The sequence below is a fragment of the Pristiophorus japonicus genome, chromosome 2 (assembly GCF_044704955.1).
Source record: "Pristiophorus japonicus isolate sPriJap1 chromosome 2, sPriJap1.hap1, whole genome shotgun sequence".
In the NCBI taxonomy this organism is placed as follows: Eukaryota; Metazoa; Chordata; class Chondrichthyes; family Pristiophoridae; genus Pristiophorus; species Pristiophorus japonicus.
The window spans coordinates 173,157,017-173,175,460 of NC_091978.1; the positions used below are offsets into that span (position 1 = coordinate 173,157,017).

General features: G+C 44.2%; 1 protein-coding gene across 12 annotated transcripts in view; it reads left to right on the forward strand.

Moving 5' to 3' along the window:
- Nucleotides 1-18,444, forward strand: part of rbm47 (RNA binding motif protein 47) — a 286,762-nt gene that overhangs the window by 247,854 nt on the left and 20,464 nt on the right. For all 12 annotated transcript variants that reach the window (XM_070870324.1, XM_070870331.1, XM_070870319.1 and 9 more), the window contains one exon: nt 14,538-15,685. In XM_070870324.1, the coding sequence (XP_070726425.1) occupies nt 14,538-15,685 (1,148 nt within the window). The remainder of the gene's footprint in view (nt 1-14,537; nt 15,686-18,444) is intronic.

Below are 18,444 nucleotides of genomic sequence, written 5' to 3' on the forward strand. Positions count from 1 at the left end.
TCACAGCTCACACCGCCACCCAGTTTAGTGTTATCTGCAAACTTGGAGATATTACACTCAATTCCTTCATCCAAATCATTGATGTATATTGTAAATAGCTGGGGTCCCAGCACTGAGCCCTGCGGCACTCCACTAGTCACTGCCTGCCATTCTGAAAAGGACCCGTTTATCCCGACTCTCTGCTTCCTGTCTGCCAACCAGTTCTCTATCCACGTCAGTACATTACCCCCAATACCATGTGCTTTAATTTTGCACACCAATCTCTTGTGTGGGACCTTGCAAAAGCCTTTTGAAAGTCCAAATACACCACATCCACTGGTTTTCCCTTGTCCACTCTACTAGTTACATCTTCAAAAAATTCCACAAGATTTGTCAAGTATGATTTCCCTTTCATAAATCCATGTTGACTTGGACCGATCCTGTCACTGCTTTCCAAATGCGCTGTTATTTCATCTTTAATAATTGATTCCAACATTTTCCCCACTACTGATGAAGCCCCTTTATAAGACAGGCCCAGACAAAGAAGAAACATAGAAACATAGAAACATAGAAAATAGGTGCAGGAGTAGGCCATTCGGCCCTTCTAGCCTGCACCGCCATTCAATGAGTTCATGGCTGAACATTCAACTTCAGTACCCCATTCCTGCTTTCTCGCCATACCCCTTGATCCCCCTAGCAGTAAGGACCTCATCTAACTCCTTTTTGAATATATTTAGTGAATTGGCCTCAACAACTTTCTGTGGTAGAGAATTCCACAGGTTCACCACTCTCTGGGTGAAGAAGTTCCTCCGCATCTCGGTCCTAAATGGCTTACCCCTTATCCTTAGACTGTGACCCCTGGTTCTGGACTTCCCCAACATTGGGAACATTCTTCCTGCATCTAACCTGTCTAACCCCGTCAGAATTTTATATGTTTCTATGAGGTCCCCTCTCATTCTTCTGAACTCCAATGAATACAAGCCCAGTTGATCCAGTCTTTCTTGATAGGTCAGTCCCGCCATCCCGGGAATCAGTCTGGTGAACCTTCGCTGCACTCCCTCAATAGCAAGAATGTCCTTCCTCAGGTTAGGAGACCAAAACTGTACACAATACTCCAGGTGTGGCCTCACCAATGCCCTGTAAAACTGTAGCAACACCTCCCTGCCCCTGTACTCAAATCCCCTTGCTATGAAGGCCAACATGCCATTTGCTTTCTTAACCGCCTGCTGCACCTGCATGCCAACCTTCAATGACTGATGTACCATGACACCCAGGTCTCTTTGCACCTCCCCTTTTCCTAATCTGTCACCATTCAGATAATAGTCTGTCTCTCTGTTTTTACCACCAAAGTGGATAACCTCACATTTATCCACATTATACTTCATCTGCCATGCATTTGCCCACTCACCTAACCTATCCAAGTCGCTCTGCAGCCTCACAGCATCCTCCTCGCAGCTCACAGTGCCACCCAACTTAGTGTCATCCGCAAATTTGGAGATACTACATTTAATCCCCTCATCTAAATCATTAATGTACAGTGTAAACAGCTGGGGCCCCAGCACAGAACCTTGCGGTACCCCACTAGTCACTGCCTGCCATTCTGAAAAGTACCCATTTACTCCTACTCTTTGCTTCCTGTCTGACAACCAGTTCTCAATCCATGTCAGTACACTACCCCCAATCCCATGTGCTCTAACTTTGCACATCAATCTCTTGTGTGGGACCTTGTCGAACGCCTTCTGAAAGTCCAAATATACCACATCAACTGGTTCTCCCTTATCCACTCTACTGGAAACATCCTCAAAAAATTCCAGAAGATTTGTCAAGCATGATTTCCCTTTCACAAATCCATGCTGACTTGGACCTATCATGTCACCTCTTTCCAAATGCACTGCGATGACATCCTTAATAATTGATTCCATCATTTTACCCACTACCGATGTCAGGCTGACCGGTCTATAATTCCCTGTTTTCTCTCTCCCTCCTTTTTTAAAAAGTGGGGTTACATTGGCTACCCCCCACTCCATAGGAACTGCTCCAGAGTCAATGGAATGTTGGAAAATGACTGTCAACGCATCCACTATTTCCAAGGCCACCTCCTTAAGTACTCTGGGATGCAGTCCATCAGGCCCTGGGGATTTATCGGCCTTCAATCCCATCAATTTCCCCAACACAATTTCCCGGCTAATAAGGATTTCCCTCAGTTCCTCCTCCTTACTAGAAGGTCTCTTTGTTTTGATCAGTCTGCCCATGCCAGCTGAAGTGAACTTCCCACCTGAAATATTAAACTATCTCTTTAAGATGCTGATCTGTTTTGGCCTTGTATTAGTTCAGTTCATGAGATTACTGGTTTGTCAACTCTCTCTTCTAACCAACTTGCAGATATGGTAGATAAAATTTGTACTTGTCAGTGAAAGATTACAAGTCTCATATCACTGTACAAAAAGTTCTAATTCAGCCTTATTGAAATCACGCATATGCTTGACCAGCATTCATCTGTGTTGATTCTCCTCTACATCCACTTCCTTTTCATCATCATAGGCGGTCCCTCGAATGAGGATGACTTGCTTCCATGAGAGTTAACAGATGTCTCAATGAAGAACCCGATGTTCCAGTCCTGAACTCCGGTTGAGGGGGTGGAAGATGTCTGTGTGTGGATTTTTTTAACGTGTGGTGACCGTTGCACATCAGCCACCACACGAGCTTGACAGAGCTAGGTCTTTATACAGTGGCAAGGATTAACCAGGACGACTGGAGACTTGCTCTGCTGCACGGACCTAGTGCGCACACATATCGCAATATGGGCAGGCCCGTGCTGCCACTGGGCCCTCGGCTCTTCTGGGCCCCGTACCCTCATTCACTGCACCTCCACGACAATGTTTCAGGGCCCGGCGCTCCAGCTCTATTTATAGCCCCGACCTGCTCTCACACAGGTCAGGACGGCCCACGTGTAAAACTTCCTTTTCCACATGCAAAGAAAGACCAATCAATAAGATGTTGTTTAAAATGGCTGGCACTTTTTGTTACATTCGGTCACTTCTTACTAACTTTATCTAGAAGAAATTGAAAAAGGCTCTGGCTTGGTTATTGGGGAGGGAGAACAGCGTTTTCATTGCAGAATGATTTATTTCAACATGGTTTATCTGATTTCATTGCACTGTTCAGCAAACAGAAAAAAATGGGGTTGCCAAATGTACTTTATTAAACACATTGCCCCCTTAATAAGTTGGAATGGGGTTTCTTTCACTTTTTCCTGCAATTTAGATCCATATGCAACGGTCCAAATTACAATAAAAAATAACTTTGATATCTGTTACCTTTTTAGAAATAAAACAAACCGTAACATGTGCCCACTGATGGTTGTTTAACTTCTCTTTCTTTTAATGTGATACTGATCTAGTTTATTTTCCAAAGATGATCTTTGTCATTATGTTTAAGTCCCTGGAATTTCCAGAGGGTTTGTCCCGACCTCCTGTTGTAACTTCGGTGGGATTCCGTAGATCCCCAGAGAAACTGCAAATGGCCATTTTCAGCCATTTATGCCATTTCTCCAGGACCTCCACCGATTTCCCACTGTCGGGACAATCTCTCTTGAAATTTGGGCCCGTATGTTAGTTCGCATTTTAAATGAAGTTTGCTTTCAAAAGTAAACGAATGACACTTGGTAAGGAAGTTATTGCAAAGAATTTATTTTTCATCTGCTGCTGATCTCCACGGTCATGCTCACAGGTATTCTGAGATTTACAGCACCATTGTAATGTTTAACTGTTCGCCTGGCCTGTCCCTTTCAACCACTGTCAGGTAAACCCTGTAGGGAATTGATGTGACTAGGCATATCCTGAGGTCAATTCGGGGTCAATTGTTGGGTGATGTTTCTGCAGATTGCCTGATGTTTGTAAATCCTAGTTTCTTTTATTTGTTCCTGGGATGTGGACGTCGCTGGCAAGGTCAGTATTTATTGCCCATCCCTAATTGCCCTTGAGAAGGAGGCGGTGAGCTGCTTTCTTGAACCGCTGCAGTCCATGTGATAAAGGTACTCCCATATAGTTCCTACCTGTAGGGAGAGGTTCAGTTATCAAGATCATTAAAACCAGCAGAGAATATTGGCTTCCTTTTTTATTAGATTTTTGGCCCTTTGAAGTGTGATGGCTGACGTATGATGTGTATGTGCTGAATGCAAGACATTTATATATAGATGTGACAGCACTGGGAGTCCTGAAATTCCTTTTCAGCAACCCACCTGTAATCCTGTTTGCAATATTAACATATGAAGATTTAATGCATCCATGACATTCTTCTGTCAATGGTTTAATACCTCTGTTAACGAGCAGACCAATTAAGTATTCATCCTCCAGTATCACAAACAATAATTTCAGACCTGATGTTGAAGTGCACTGAGTTCTGAATCAATAGTGGATTAAGAAAACTTCACAGAATTGTCTGTATATGCTTTGGGATATCCTGAGGTTTTGAAAGGCGCTATAGAAAACAAAATTATTTCTTTCTTGGCAGAGGAATTTTTTATTTAATGGTTTTAAACATGATGGTCCATTTCGTAACTGCAGTGTTTAGTGTGGTACTTAGCCACACAGACCAAAAAAATCTCAGGTTGAACAGCAGACTGCATTGAGTTAGCTGATCTCAGCAATAGCATCATTGGAATGCCACAAATGGCCTCAGGCAAAGTTGAGCTTGGGAGAGGGAAAACCAGCCAAAGTTCCCACTCTTGATCATTTCTGCTGCAAATCACACATGTTGATGTTGGACCAGGGCAGGACTGTACTTGGCTGCAATGTTTTCAGTGATCGAATAGCCCTCCAACATTCACTGATTAGGCTTAGATATGAAGAATGAGGTAAATGTACTTGGTAAATGTAGCCGGGTACCCGACAACTGTGGAATATATTCAAATATGAGTCAGTGCCTTCACAGGAAGAGGGATGAAAATTTGTGCAGTGCATGTTTTACATTAAGGTGTACCAAATTTGCACTAGCAATTTAATAAATATAAAGGGATGAATTTCTGCACAGGATCTCCTGTTTGCGCACCACGGAAACCCTGGAAAAACATTTACATCTTTTTCTGGTGTTTCCAAAGTTATGGCAGACAAGCAGGAGAACCCTCACGGCCATTTAACCCCACATACATCAGTAATTAAAGGGCCAATTTCCCTGGGTATAAGCAAGTGGGAAGGACACCCAATGTAAATCGATAGGGTTCATCTTTAACTATGCACATAGGGTGCCAATGATGTCTTCAGGGCCTAACAGCTATTTTAATCATGGGCCTGAGTGCAGAAGTCTGTGTGCTCATTATCCTTTACTTTATAAAAGGTCTGCCATTCATGGATTGCTGTACTGCTCATTCTTCTTTTTAAATGAACAGTGTAGTGTACCAAGAAGTAGTATAACTAGTAGTAATCATATAACCCATTGATACTCTCCCTGAAACTATCGCCAGGATCTCCTTACACTGCCCAATGTCCAATCAGGCTCCCCTGTTGATGCCAGTTTTAATAGGCCCCATTTCTCTCCAGAAATCCATGATCTCTGGTTTGGACTTTAGTTCTGTGTAAAGGTGACAACTCTGAACTGGGAGCCTGAATCAGAGGCATCGATATCTGGATCAGGTCACCAGGAGGTTCCATTGCTGCACTCTCCTGCTGTCTAACAGTTAAAGGGCAATATGAGTTAACTCCCATAAAAGTAACACATTCAATCTACTTATGTGAGCAACTGATGCCGAGAATGTAATTATGGCAGTCCCGAATTCATGACAATGTTATTGTTTTTTTCTTTATCTCTGGGTCTTCTATCAATTGGCATTTTTAGTTTTTCTCTTTCCTACTTCCCCACCAATAATCTATTCATATTGTATGTAATCACGATTACTGAACAGGCAGTATTGTGGACAATAGACTAAAGTGAACACCATATCGGAATATTATCAAGATTCTTTCACTTGTGAGAATGACCATCAACTATATAACCTGCATTAGTCCTGAATTCCAGCAAACTGCCTGACATCCTGCATTCTTGTTTTAAACCCTTTATCCTAGGGCAATAGAAGATTGCAATTACATGTGTTCATATTGTCGACTGTTTACTAAAAGCCTTCAATAGTATTTTTTTACAATCTGCGCAAAGTCTGTCTTGTAACATTAAAAATAATTGTGGTGCTAATTGAAAGGTAGAGCTAAAGAACTCTACAGAATCCCATATTTGCAGATTTACTGAATCGGTTTTATTTCTGATTCTCTCCCTTCCCTCCTGAAAGTACCTATACTTGCTGAATTGCTGTTATGGTTTCATGGATGCCAGCAGCTCTCTGATAATTCAACAAAGTGCCCATCCCTTCACATATGTGCTTAACATGCTATTTGGACATGGGGTATCACAGCCAAGCCAATTTGTCTTTGCCTAGGCTAGTTTCCACCAGGAATCGCTAGATAGCAATCAGCAATGCAAATCCAGGATTCTTTTTCTCATCCCTCATGCATGGGAGCTGAGGTTAGTTATTGCCACTCTGGCCAAGAGCAGTTAACTGGTCACCGACCGAGGATTGTGCCTGCGACCTTCCGAGTCAGTGTGGCTCACTGGGCATTAAACTTGATCTTTTTTTGTACATAAAATGTAATGGAGCCGAAACTCAGGGTCTCAAAGAGACTCGTTAATGCCCGTTTGCGACGGCCATTCCTAAAAATCGAATGGCTGCCGCTTTGGGGTCAACAGACCGACCCACCTAAATTCAAGTTTGGGATTTTTCAGTCTGGACCCCATCCAGTCCAAATAGTTGCACCGTCAATGTTGAGCAACAAAAAATACTTACCAGCAATTTTCAGTTCAACTGATCGATCCCCAACCGCGCAGTGTCCCCGACAGGTTTTTCTGTCGGTGCACCATCTCCGCACTGAGTGCGACCCGGCAGCACTGCGGCCCTCAAAGGGGAGGGCCCACTGCCGGGGCTGCAATGGAAAATTTTTCGCTGGCCAACTTGTTGATCAGCCGGCAAAATACTGCCCCCAGGCTCGGCCGGGCCGCCAATGGGCAGCCTGGCATCCCCTCTTAGGTGCCAGGCTGCTGGCCCAATTGAAACCCTCCCTGGTGGTCCACTGGCCAAAGTTTAAAAAATAATAGATTCTCTCCCCTTTAACAGCCGGGAAGGAGCATGGTGAAGCACACATGCTGTGACATCACCACGACTCCACCGCTGATTGACAGCGGCAGAGGCCCCGACCGACCCATTTTCAGCCAGTCAGCCTGGCTTTCAGTCTAAGGCCCTCCCCCATTATGATCCATTTCCTGTAGGACTTTGAAAAAATGTCAAAGTCCTGAAAATGGATCTACTTACTGTACCAGGAGTTCCAGCAGTAAGTACCACTCCAAAACTCATAGGTGTGCCAGCTTTCTGGTGCACCTGAATTTTGACCCCAATTGTTTGTTTTACTTTGTACAGAAATATTACTACAGACCTCAGCTGGTTAACTGTAGGTATATGACCCTACCAAGCAAACAATTATTATGCATAAAAGCTATTAAAGCTGGTCTTATCTCTAATTCCTCTCCTGAACTGTTGTTTGTGCACAAAGAACACAGTGTTACTACAAGCAGGACTCTGTATGAGAACATCCAGTTTTGGCATTTGGGATTTCAGTCTGATGATATGTACTCTATATTAAATATCATAGTATACAGATACCGATCTTAAAAATGTATACACCAATCAATGTGCATAAAGATTTTCATTTGTTTGTACTTTAAGCTTTTGGCACTCTGCTATACATCAGGAAGCACTGAAACAAATACTGTAGCTAACTTACATCAACATAAAGCAGTATTTAGCCTTCTGAGTTTGAAACTAGACAGATTGTTCAGTGTACAGAAACTGCACTCAGTTTTCCTGTTAGTCACTGGTGTTGAATTACCAGATTGTCGTAAAAACCTATCTGGTTCACTAATGTCCTTTAGAGAAGGAAATCTGCCGTGCTTACTCAGTCTGGCCTATATGTGACTCCAGACCCACAGCAGTGTGGTTGATTCTTAACTGCCCATTGAAGTGGCCTAGCAAGTCACTCGGTTGTACTAAACTGCTCCAAAGAAGATGGACTGCAGCAGTTCAAGAAGGCGGCTCACCACCTTCTCAAGGGCAATTAAGGATGGGCAATAAATGCTGGCCTTGTCAGTGACACCCACAGCCAATGAACAAATAAAAAACAATAAAGGCTTTGAAGCTGGCAATACATTAAACAGGATGACCACTTTTATTTGTGATAAAATGGTTTCTTCCAAAATGCAACGAGGGTTTTTTTTTATAATGGCCACCTTTGTGCTTGACGTTCCTATTTCCCCCTTTATTGCCGAGTTCAGATCATATCCAAGACACAACGGTTAAATCAAGCAAACATCTTATTCATATCTGGTTAATATCTGCTTTTCTTGTAGCTAGGATTCCATGATACAAGAAAAATATTTCTATTGAAATGAAGCACTGGTCAGAACTGTGCTAATAAGCATTGAGATACACACAAAACTCAAGCAGAAATAGTAGGGTACATTTTCACTTTTATCGCCAGGCGGAAAACAGCTGTAACAGATTGGCCGCCCATTTCACACCCATTGAAGTTAATGAAAATGTAAAATGGACGGCCAATCTGCTCCCACCCATTTCCACCCGCCGATTTTTAAACATGAAAATTCAGCCCAGTACTACTTCGCCACAACAAGTATCTTCTTTGTCCGGGTTTAAGCAAAATCATATCTCATGCAATATTATGTTCCAAAAAGGCATATCACTGCACTTGTTCCCTTAACATAGCACATCACACACTTTTATCACATTCCTATTTATATATTTTACAAAGGCCTAGGATTATAAGAAAAGAAAGACTTGCATTTAGATAGCACCTTTAGCTACCTTGGGATGTCCCACTGTGCTTTACAGCCAATGAAGTACTTTTTTAAGTGTTGTCACTGTTGTAATATAACATCCAATTGCTAAAGGCAAGCAGACCAGTGGCTGCATTAGATCACTTAAAAGTTGATATAAAAGTGCAATGCATGTCCATCTTAGCTGGGAATGTTCTCCTTTTTCCCCACAAAAGGTGTCCACCCAATCACATTTGGCCACAGAAGCCACTCCAATTCTCTCAGCGGTAGCCTTTCCAAAAGACATCACCATGACAATGGTGGCTGAGAGGAGAGAAGAGGGACAAGGGGATAATTTCTAAAACCAACAGTGCCACTTGGCATGAGACAATCTGAAGCCAAAAGCATTTTCTAGGAACTGGCCTTTCCATCTACATGGCATACTCGTCTCCTCAAATTACCACACCACATATCACATGTTAACTCGGTCTTCAGACAAAACTCACAACCACTTCAGAAAAACGTGTCAAAGACCAAATTTGAACAATTTAAATTTTAAAATTTTAATTTTCTTATTATTGTAAATTCATTCTTTTATTTTAAGAAACCAAATTAGCAAAGTTTAGAACGTTCTTAAAATTTTCAAATTGTAACATTTCTAATTGATAATTGTTATATATGTAAACTTGTATTTACTCTGTACAGCCACCAGAGGACCCAGCCCCTGGAGTCCCAAGGGATGCCATAATCCCTTAGGAGCACAGGTATTTAAGGAGGCCTCACAGGTTGGAGAGGCACTCTGGAGACCTGCAATAAAAGACTACGGTCACACTTTACTTTGAGCTCACAGTGTTCAGTCTGACTCTTTCTCCATACATAACAACTGGCGACAAGATACAGATAGCGAACCCAAAGATGCAGCGAATAGTGAGCATCCTGGAGAAATTCTCGGAGGGAGATGATTGGGAAACTTTTGTGGAGCAACTCAACCAATACTTCGTAGCCAATGAGCTAGATGGAGAAGAGAACGCTGCCAAAAGAAGGGTAATCCTCCTCACCATCTGTAGGGCACCAGCGTACGGCCACAAGAAAAATCTGCTTACTCCAGCGAAACCCACGGAAAAATCATACGATGATTTGTGCACACTGGTCCGAGAGCATTTCAACCCGAAGAAAAGTGTTCTGATGGCGAGGTACCGGTTCTACACCTGCAAACGGTCTGAAGGCCAGGAAGTGGTGAGTTATGTCGCCGAGCTAAGACGCCTTGCAGGACATTGCGAATTTGAAGGATATTTGGAGCACATGCTTAGAGACTTTTTCATACTTGGCATTGGCCACGAAACCATACTTCGCAAACTTTTGACTGTAGAGACCCCAATCTTGAGTAAGGCCATAGTGATAGCCCAAGTGTTCATTGCCACCAGTGACAATACTAAGCAAATCTCTCAGCACACGTCCTGCTGAACAAAGTGATGTTGTTTTCAAATCGCAATGTACAGGGCAGGTCACACATGCCTGCAGCTGCACGTCCACAGATGTCTGAGTCCACCATCAAGGGTGATGAATGCAAGGCCATTAACACCTTGTTGGCGCTGCGGGAGTGATCATCGTTTCCATTCATGCCGATTCAAAGGGTACGTTTGCAAGGGCTGTGGAACAATGGGACACCTCCAACGTATGTGCAGACGAGCTGCAAATCCTGTTAAACCTGAAAAACACCATGTTGCAGAGGAGGACAGATCCACGGAGGATCATGACGAACCAGAGCCTCAGACCGAGAAGGTAGAGGTATATGGGGTGCACACAGTCACCTGAAATTGTCTTCCGATAATGCTGAACATTGAACTAAATGGACTCGCGGTGTCAATGGAGCTGGACACGGGTGCAAGCCAGTCCATCATGGGCAAAAAGATTTTCAAAAAATTGTGGTGCAGTAAGGCCGCAAGGCCAATCTTAACTCCAATTCGCACGAAACTAAGAACTTACACAAAGGAACTGATTCCCGTAATCGGCAGTGCTACCATAAAGGTCTCCTACGATGGAGCGGTGCACAAGCTACTACACTGGCTGGTACCGGGCGATGGTCCCACGCTGCTCGGCAGGAGCTGGCTGGGAAAGATACGCTGGAACTGGGACGACGTCCGAGTGCTATCGCCCGCTGATGACACTATGTGTGTCCAGGTCTTAAACAAGTTCCCTTCACTGTTCGAACCAGGCATCGGGAAGTTCCAAGGAGCAAAAGTGCAGATCCACCTAATTTCGGGGACGAACCCATCCATCACAAGGCGAGAGCAGTACCGTACATGATGAGAGAAAGGGTAGAGATTGAGCTAGACCAGATGCAAAGAGAGGGCATCATCTCACCGATCAAGTTCAACAAGTGGGCCAGTCCTATTGTCCCAGTCCTCAAGGGAGACGGCACCGTCAGAATCTGTGGCGATTACAAAGTAACTATTAATCGTTTCTCCCTGCAGGACCAATACCCACTACCAAAGGCCGACAACTTCTTTGCAACGCTGGCGGGAGGAAAGACGTTCACGAAGCTGGATTTGACTTCAGCCTACATGACGCAGGAACTGGAGGAATCATCGAAGGGCCTCACCTGCATCAACACACACAAAGGTCTTTTCATTTATAACAGATGCCCGTTTGGAATTCGATCAGCGGCGGCGATATTCCAGAGAATCATGGAAAGCTTACTGAAGTTGGTCCCACGCACCGTGGTCTTCCAGGGCGACATTTTGGCTACAGGTCGGGACACAGTCGAGCATCTGCAGAACCTGGAGGAGGTTTTTAGTCGACTCAACCGCGTGGGGCTCAAGTTAAAATGCTCGAAGTGCATTTTCCTGGCGCCTGAAGTGGAGTTCTTGGGGAGGAGGATCGCGGCAGTCGGCATCAGATCCATCGATTCGAAGACGGAGGCAATCAAGAACGCACCGAGGCCACAGAACGTGATGGAACTGCGGTCATTTCTAGAACTCCTGAACAACTTTGGTAACTTCTTACCGGGTCTCAGCACACTGTTAGAACCATTGCACGCCTTACTGCGTAAAGGGGACGAATGGACATGAGGCAAAAGCCAAGAAAATGCCTTTGTAAAAGCGAGAAAATTGTTATGCTCAAACAAATTGCTTGTGTTGTATGATCTATGTAAGCGTTTGGTACTAGCATGTGATACTTCGTCATATGGCGTCGGATGTTTATTGCAATAAGCTAATGATTTTGGGAAATTGCAACTGGTTTCTTATGCATCCAGGAGTCTGTCTAAGGTTGATAGTGCCTACAGCATGATTGAAAAAGAAGTGTTAGCGTGTGTCTATGGGGTAAAGAAAATACATCAATATCTGGTTGGGCTAAAATTCGAATTGGAAACTGACCATAAGCTACTCATATCCCTGTTTTCCGAGAGTAAGGGGATAAATACTAATGCATCGGCCCACATCCAGAGATGGGCGCTCACGTTGTCTGCATACAACGACGCCATCCACAGAAAACTGCGCCGATGCTCTCAGTAGGCTGCCATTGCCCATCATGGGGCTGGAAATGGCGCAGCCCACAGATCTAGCCATGGTTATGGAAGCATTTGAGAGTGAGCAATCACCCGTCACTGCCCGGCAGATCAAAACCTGGATGAGCCAGGACCCCTTATTATCTCTCGTCAAAAACTGTTTGCTTCATGGGAGCTGGTGCAGTGTCCCAGTGGAAATACAGGAAGAGATAAAGCCCTTTCAGCGCGCAAAGATGAAATGTCTATACAGGCAGACTGCTTTCTGTGGGACAATCAAGTAGTGGTTCCCAAGAAGGGCAGAGACACCTTTATCAGTGACCTCCACAGTACCAACCCAGGCATCGTAATGATGAAAGCGATAGCCAGATCCCACGTGTGGTGGCCCGGTATTGATGCGGACTTAAAGTCCTGCGTTCACAGATGTAATACATGCTCACAGTTAAGCAATGCATCCAGGGAGGCGCCGCTAAGTTTATGGACTTGGCCCTCCAAACCGTGGTCTAGGGTACATGCCGAATATGCGGGCCCGTTCTTGGGTAAAATGTTCCTTGTGGTTGTAGATGCGTACTCCAAATGGATTGAATGTGATATAATGTCAGCTAGCACGTCTGCTGCCACCACTGAACGCCTGTGGGCCATGTTTGCCACACACGGCCTACCCAATGTCCTGATGAGCGACAATGGGCCATGTTTTACCAGTGCTGAGCTCAAGGAATTCATGACCCACAACAAGATCAAACATGTCACATCTGCCCCATTTAAACCAGCGTCCAATGGTCAGGCAGAGAGAGCAGTGCAAACCATCAAGCAAGGCTTGAAGAGGGTAACGGAAGGCTCACTGCAGATTTGCCTATCCCAAGTCCTGCTTTGCTACCGCACGAGACCCCACTCACTCACTGGGATCCCACCTGCTGAACTGCTCATGAAAAGGGCACTTAAGACAAGATTCTCGTTAGTTCACCCTGATCTACATGAACAGGTAAAGAGCAGGCGGCTTCAACAAAGTGCATTCAATGAAAGCGCAAATGTGTCACGCGAGATTGAAATCAATGATCCTGTATTTGTATTAAATTATGGACAAGGTCTCAAGTGGCTTCCCGACACTGTCGTGGCCAAAGAGGGGAGCAGGGTGCTTTGGGTCAAACTTTCAAATGGACTCATTCACCGGAAACACTTGGACCAAATCAAACTCAGATTCACGGACTATCCTGAGCAACTCACTTTGGAACCTACCTTCTTTGACCCCCCCAACATACACACCAGTGGCAACCGACACCGCGGTTGGCCACGAAGCAGAACCCATCATCCACAGCAGCCAGCAGGACCCACCACATAAGGCAGCTGCACAGCAGCCCAGTGAGGGCCCAACAGTTGATTCACCAGTACTAGCTTTCACACCGAGACGATCAACCAGGGCAAGAAGGGCCCCAGATCGACTCACCTTGTAAATAGTTACACTGTTGACTTTGGGGGGGGGGGGGGGAGTGTTTTTATATATGTAAACTTGTATTTATTCTGTACAGCCACCAGAGGACCCAGCCCCTGGAGGTCCAAGGGATCCCATAATCCCTTGGGAGCACAGGTATTCAAGGAGGCTTCACAGGTTGGAGAGGCACTCTGGAGACCTGCAATAAAAGGCTAAGGTCACACTTTACTTTGAGCTCACAGTCTGACTCTTTCTCCATACATAACAATAATGGAGTTCAGTGGTTTTGCAAACTATTGAATTTAAAGCAAATTCCAAATCTGTGGACTGCCCAGTTTTTTTGAATGTGATGAAGAGTAAATGTGTTGTGCTCTTGTAAAAATAAGTACGCCATCCTATTTTGTATTGTTATCTTTTGAACCTAAAAATCATCAAAGTTTTCCTAATATACTATGCGAAATGGGCTGGTAGCGAATCGGCAGCCTGTTTTACACCGTGCTTGGTTTTCATTTCTGGACCAATTTCACCACCATTATCTTGTCATTTACCTAATTGCTGCTTGTGGGACCTTGCTATGCACTAATTGTCTGCCATGTCTGCATACATTACAACAGTGACTATATTTCAAAAATACTTTATTGGCTGTGAGGCACTTTGGAACATCCTGAGGTTGTGAAATAAGCTATATAAATGCCAAATTGCTTGTTTGTTCGTTTATTCTCATAATGCCAACTAAAGTTTTCTCTCCTGCCTTTTCAGGACTGAGCACAATTTGAATGGTTTTGACAGAATGACAGCTGAAGACTCCAGCACCATGATGAGCACAGATTCCTGCAACATGTCTTCAACTAAAGTTCTTGAAGGTGTTGCTGGTGCCCCTAATGAGTCCACCCTGCTTGCACTTATGGAACGTACAGGCTACACAATGGTTCAAGAGAATGGCCAACGCAAATATGGTGGCCCGCCTCCCGGTTGGGAAGGACATCCTCCGCCCCGTGGGTGCGAGGTCTTTATTGGTAAAATTCCTCGCGATGTTTATGAAGATGAGCTTGTCCCCGTTTTTGAGTCTGTGGGACGGATGTACGAGATGCGCTTGATGATGGACTTTGATGGTAAAAACCGCGGTTATGCCTTTGTCATGTTCACAGCCAAGCATGAGGCCAAAAGAGCAGTCCGAGAGCTTAATAACTATGAGATTCGTCCAGGGAGGCTGCTGGGTGTCTGCAGCAGCGTGGATAACTGCAGACTTTTCATTGGGGGCATTCCAAAAATGAAAAAACGAGAAGAGATTTTAGAAGAGATTTCTAAAGTAACAGAAGGTGTGCTAGATGTGATTGTCTATGCTAGTGCAGCTGACAAGATGAAAAACCGAGGATTTGCATTCGTAGAGTATGAAAGTCACCGGGCCGCTGCCATGGCACGGAGAAAGCTGATGCCTGGAAGGATCCAGCTGTGGGGTCACCAGATTGCGGTCGATTGGGCTGAACCGGAGATTGATGTTGATGAAGACGTGATGGAAACTGTTAAAATTCTATACGTGAGAAATCTGATGATTGAAACCATGGAGGACACGATAAAAAAAATCTTTAGTCAGTTCAACCCTGGCTGTGTGGAGCGGGTAAAGAAAATTCGAGATTACGCTTTTGTTCATTTCACTACCAGGGATGATGCAGTCCTTGCCATGGAGAAATTAAATGGAACTGACCTTGAAGGTTCCTACATTGAGGTGACCCTGGCCAAGCCTGTGGACAAAGAGCAATATAGTCGTTACCAGAAAGCAGCAAAAGGGGGACCAACAGAAACACCTCAAGCAAACATTGTTTACTCCTGTGATCCCTACACGTTAGCCTACTATGGGTATCCCTACAACACACTGATTGGTCCCAACAGAGAATATTTTGCCAAAGGTCAGTAAAATGTTATGAATCGAACAGGTTTCTGAGTATTTCGCAATTGAATAAAAGGGGTTGTTATTCAACTTTGTGTGAGAGTATAAACCGGGTGATCGTGAGTCAGCCGGCTATTTTACATCTCTCCCCATTTTTATTTCCATTGAAGCTCTGCTATGAGGAAAGGTTGAGTAGGTTGGGCCTCTACTCATTGGAATTCAGAAGGATGAGAGGTGATCTTATTGAGACGTATAAGATTATGAGGGGGCTTGACAAGGTGGATGCAGAGAGGATGTTTCCACTGATGGGGGGAGACTAGAACTAGAGGGCACGATCTTAGAATAAGGGGCCGCCCATTTAAAACAGAGATGAGGAGACATTTCTTCTCTCAGAGGGTTGTAAATCGGTGGAATTTGCTGACTCAGAGAGCTGTGGAAGCTGGGGCATTGAATAAAATTAAGACAGAAATAGACAGTTTCTTAAACGATAAGGGGATTATGGGGTTATGGAGAGCGGGCGGGGAAGTGGAGCTGAGTCCATGATCAGATCAGCCATGATCTTACTGAATAGCGGAGCAGGCTCAAGGGGCCGTATGGCCTACTCCTGTTCCTATTTCTTATGTTCTTATGCTATCACATTGCACCCAATCTGCAATAAAGGTACAACTTTAAAATATTTTTAATCAGAGAGGAAAAGCGAAAATATGTTTCCCATTGGGAAGATCTGCCCCCTGGAGCTCTAGTGATGGTATATTTCAGCTATGCCAAGACATAAATGTTGGGCCTGTTGGTCCATGCAACCTTGTGCACTGCTCTATTCAGTATATTAATGGTATTCTTAAATACCCAGTACTGCTGCCCAACGTTTAACATCTCGGGCTGCAAGAGGGAATACAGGTATTACAGATGTTTGTTTATTCTTTAATTTAGCCAAAGCAACACTGAGATAATTAGACATTTTGTATTCTTTTTATTCTTTGTTTTTCTCATTTATTTTCCAAACATGACAATCTTATTGTTAGTAGGGCCACATGACAAAAATTGCCACTCATTTTCTGACTAACCCATCTGCAATTTCATCACCTATTTCTTCTGAGGGTAAGCTAGTGCAGTGGTTAGAGGCCGTGAGTTCAAATCTCACTCTGTATGAAATTGAAATCAATAAATGGGGTAATTTATTATTGAGTAGAATGGGCCTATATTCTCTGGAGTTCAATGGAATGAGAAGTGATCTCATTGAAATTTATAAAATTCTTAGAGGGCTTGTCAGCATAGATGCTGAGAGGCTGTTTCTCCTGGATGGAGAGTCTGGAACTGCAAGGTTATAGTCTCTGGATAAGGGGTCGACCATTTATTACTGAGATGAGGAGAAATGTCTTTACTCAGAGGGTTGTAAATCTTTGGAATTCTCTACCCCAGAGGGCTATGGTGGCTCAGTCGTTGAGTATACTCAAGACTGAGATCGATAGATTTTTGGGCACTAAGGGAATCAAGGGATGTGGGAAAAGTGGAGTTGATAGAAACATAGAAACGTAGAAAATAGGTGCAGGAGTAGGCCATTCGGCCCTTCGAGCCTGCATTACCATTCAATAAGATCATGGCTGATCATTCACCTCAGTACCCCTTTCCTGCTTTCTCACCATACCCCTTGATTCCTTTAGCCATAAGGGCCACATCTAACTCCCTCTTGAATATATCCAATGAACTAACATCAACAACTCTCTACGGTAGAGAATTCCACAGATTAACAACTCTCTGAGTGAAGAAGTTTCTCCTCATCTCAGTCCTAAATGGCTTACCCCTTACCCTTAGACTATGTCCTCTGGTTCTGGACTTCCCCAACATCGGGATCATTCTGACTGCATCTAACCTGTCCAGTCCCGTCAAAATTTTATATGTTTCTATGAGATCCCCTCTCATCCTTCTAAACTCCAGTGAATAAAGGCCCAGTCGATCCAGTCTCTCCTCATATGTCAGTCCTGCCATCCCTGGAATCAGTCTGGTGAACCTTCGCTGCACTCGCTCAATAGCAAGAGCATCCTTCTTCAGATTAGGAGACCAAAACTGAATACAATATTCCAGGTGAGGCCTCACCAAGGCCCTGTACAACTGCAGTAAGACCTCCCTGCTCCTATACTCAAATCCCCTAGTTATAAAGGCCAACATACTATTTGCCTTCTTCACTACCTACTGTACCTGCATGCCAACTTTCAATGACTGATGTACCATGACACCCAGATCTTGTTGCACCTCCCCTTTTCCTAATCTGCTGCCATTCAGATAATATTCTGCCTTTGTATTTTTGCCACCAAAGTGGATAACCTCACATTTATCCACATTATACTGCATCTGCCATGCATTTGCTCACTCACCTAACCTGTCCAAGTCACCCTGCAGCCTATTAGCATCCTCCTCACAGCTCACACCGCCACCCAGCTTAGTGTCATCTGCAAACTTGGCGATATTACACTCAATTCCTTCATCTAACTCATTGATGTATAGTGTAAATAGCTGGGGTCCCAGTACTGAGCCCTGCGGCACCCCACTAGTCACTGCCTGCCATTCTGAAAAGGACCCGTTTATCTCGACTCACTGCTTCCTCTCTGCCAACTAGTTCTCTATCCACGTCAGTACATTACCCCCAATACCATGTGCTTTAATTTTGCACACCAATCTCTTGTGTGGGACCTTGTCAAAAGTCTTTTGAAAGTCCAAATATACCACATCCACTGGTTCTCCCTTGTCCACTCTACTAGTTACATCCTCAAAAAATTCTAG